This window comes from Limulus polyphemus, unplaced genomic scaffold (assembly GCF_000517525.1).
Source record: "Limulus polyphemus unplaced genomic scaffold, Limulus_polyphemus-2.1.2 Scaffold9658, whole genome shotgun sequence".
Taxonomy (NCBI): domain Eukaryota; kingdom Metazoa; phylum Arthropoda; class Merostomata; order Xiphosura; family Limulidae; genus Limulus; species Limulus polyphemus.
In genome coordinates, this window is record NW_013675268.1 from 174 (window position 1) to 1,590 (window position 1,417).

The 1,417-nt window shown below is 30.9% G+C and overlaps 1 protein-coding gene across 1 annotated transcript in view; it reads right to left on the reverse strand.

The window, feature by feature from the left end:
- Positions 1-749: 749 nt before the first annotated feature.
- Positions 750-1,417, reverse strand: part of LOC111083468 — an 18,274-nt gene continuing 17,606 nt past the window's right edge. The window contains exon 4 of the mRNA XM_022380008.1: positions 750-862. Coding sequence (XP_022235716.1) covers positions 750-862 — 113 coding nt within the window. The remainder of the gene's footprint in view (positions 863-1,417) is intronic.

Sequence of the window (1,417 nt, forward strand, 5' to 3'; positions counted from 1 at the left end):
CTATTGGGGGGGGGGGGTACATATACTGTCTAAAATATACCACCTAACATAGAAAATGTTTCAGTATTATTTTCTCAACATTTAACAAATATGAATTTATACCTCACATGTAAGTTTTAACTTTTATTTTTATTTTCAAAGTTAAAAATAGTTTTAAAAAGATGAATAAATCAAATGTTCTGGACTAAGATTCAGCAATTTGTGTAAACACATAACACTGTATATGCTGTACTGTGTTATTATATTCTAGTATGACCCAAGGCCATGGACAGAATCACAGTCCACACCTTCAATGTTGTATTTTAGGTGTAATGAGAAGACATCGATGAGATGGTTTTAGTTCCTTAAAATCTCCCAACCTTCACTGTTAACATTAACTGAAAAGCTAGAATACATCCAGTTTACTGATATAATCCCAACGTTCCAACGACATTCACTGTTAACATTAATTGAAAAGCTAGAATACATCCAGTTTACTGATATAATCCCAACGTTCCAACGACATTCACTGTTAACATTAACTCAAAAGCTAGAATACATCCAGTTTACTGATATAATCCCAACGTTCCAACGACATTCACTGTTAACATTAACTCAAAAGCTAGAATACATCCAGTTTACTGATATAATCCCAACGTTCCAACGACATTCACTGCTAGTACAAACTCAAGGTAGAATAAATATATCCAGTATTTAAAATTCTTTCCAACAATGGTAAAAAATTGTACACCAATCTATCAGACGAATTCCTAACTTACCAGCAACTGGGTGTCAAAGACAACTAACTTGGCACTAATAGGAATGATATCATAGCAGCGAAAATGCTGGAAAAACTTCAAATAGATCAAGTTTTCATCTTCACCTGTAAAAAATGAGAAACAACAACACAACTTTTAAAAACAATTGTAAGTTAAAAGCACAACAACAATGCTGTCTTAAATATCACATTTTTTAAAACAACATTATGAAACCTACTTTTGACACTTATTTTGGTTTCGACTGTCGTGTAATAGCCAAACAAGAGAAGCTTAAGAAGTAAGGGTTAGTTTAGATCAAACTTTTTCTTGTCTTTCTTAATCATTGCAACATTTTAGTTATTTGAAAATTATTATGTGACAACTGGTTTAAAATATATGTGAAATAAAATAATTTAATTACATTAAGTTTGAAACAACTTACCAGATTCTTAGCCAACTCAAAGTTGAATGTAAGTAAAAACCTAAAAACCAGGAAACCCACAAGTTTTTTTTTTATCTTAATCTCAGTTACCTCGTAGAAAAAGGTTGTTGAAATATGTTTCGTTATTAGTGCACATTTCTTTAACAGAAGTTGACCAAAAAATGAAAAACCTGTAGTTGAAGATATTTTATCATGCAAGATTATTTCCTACGTATTGTTAACACAGTTTACTAATCTG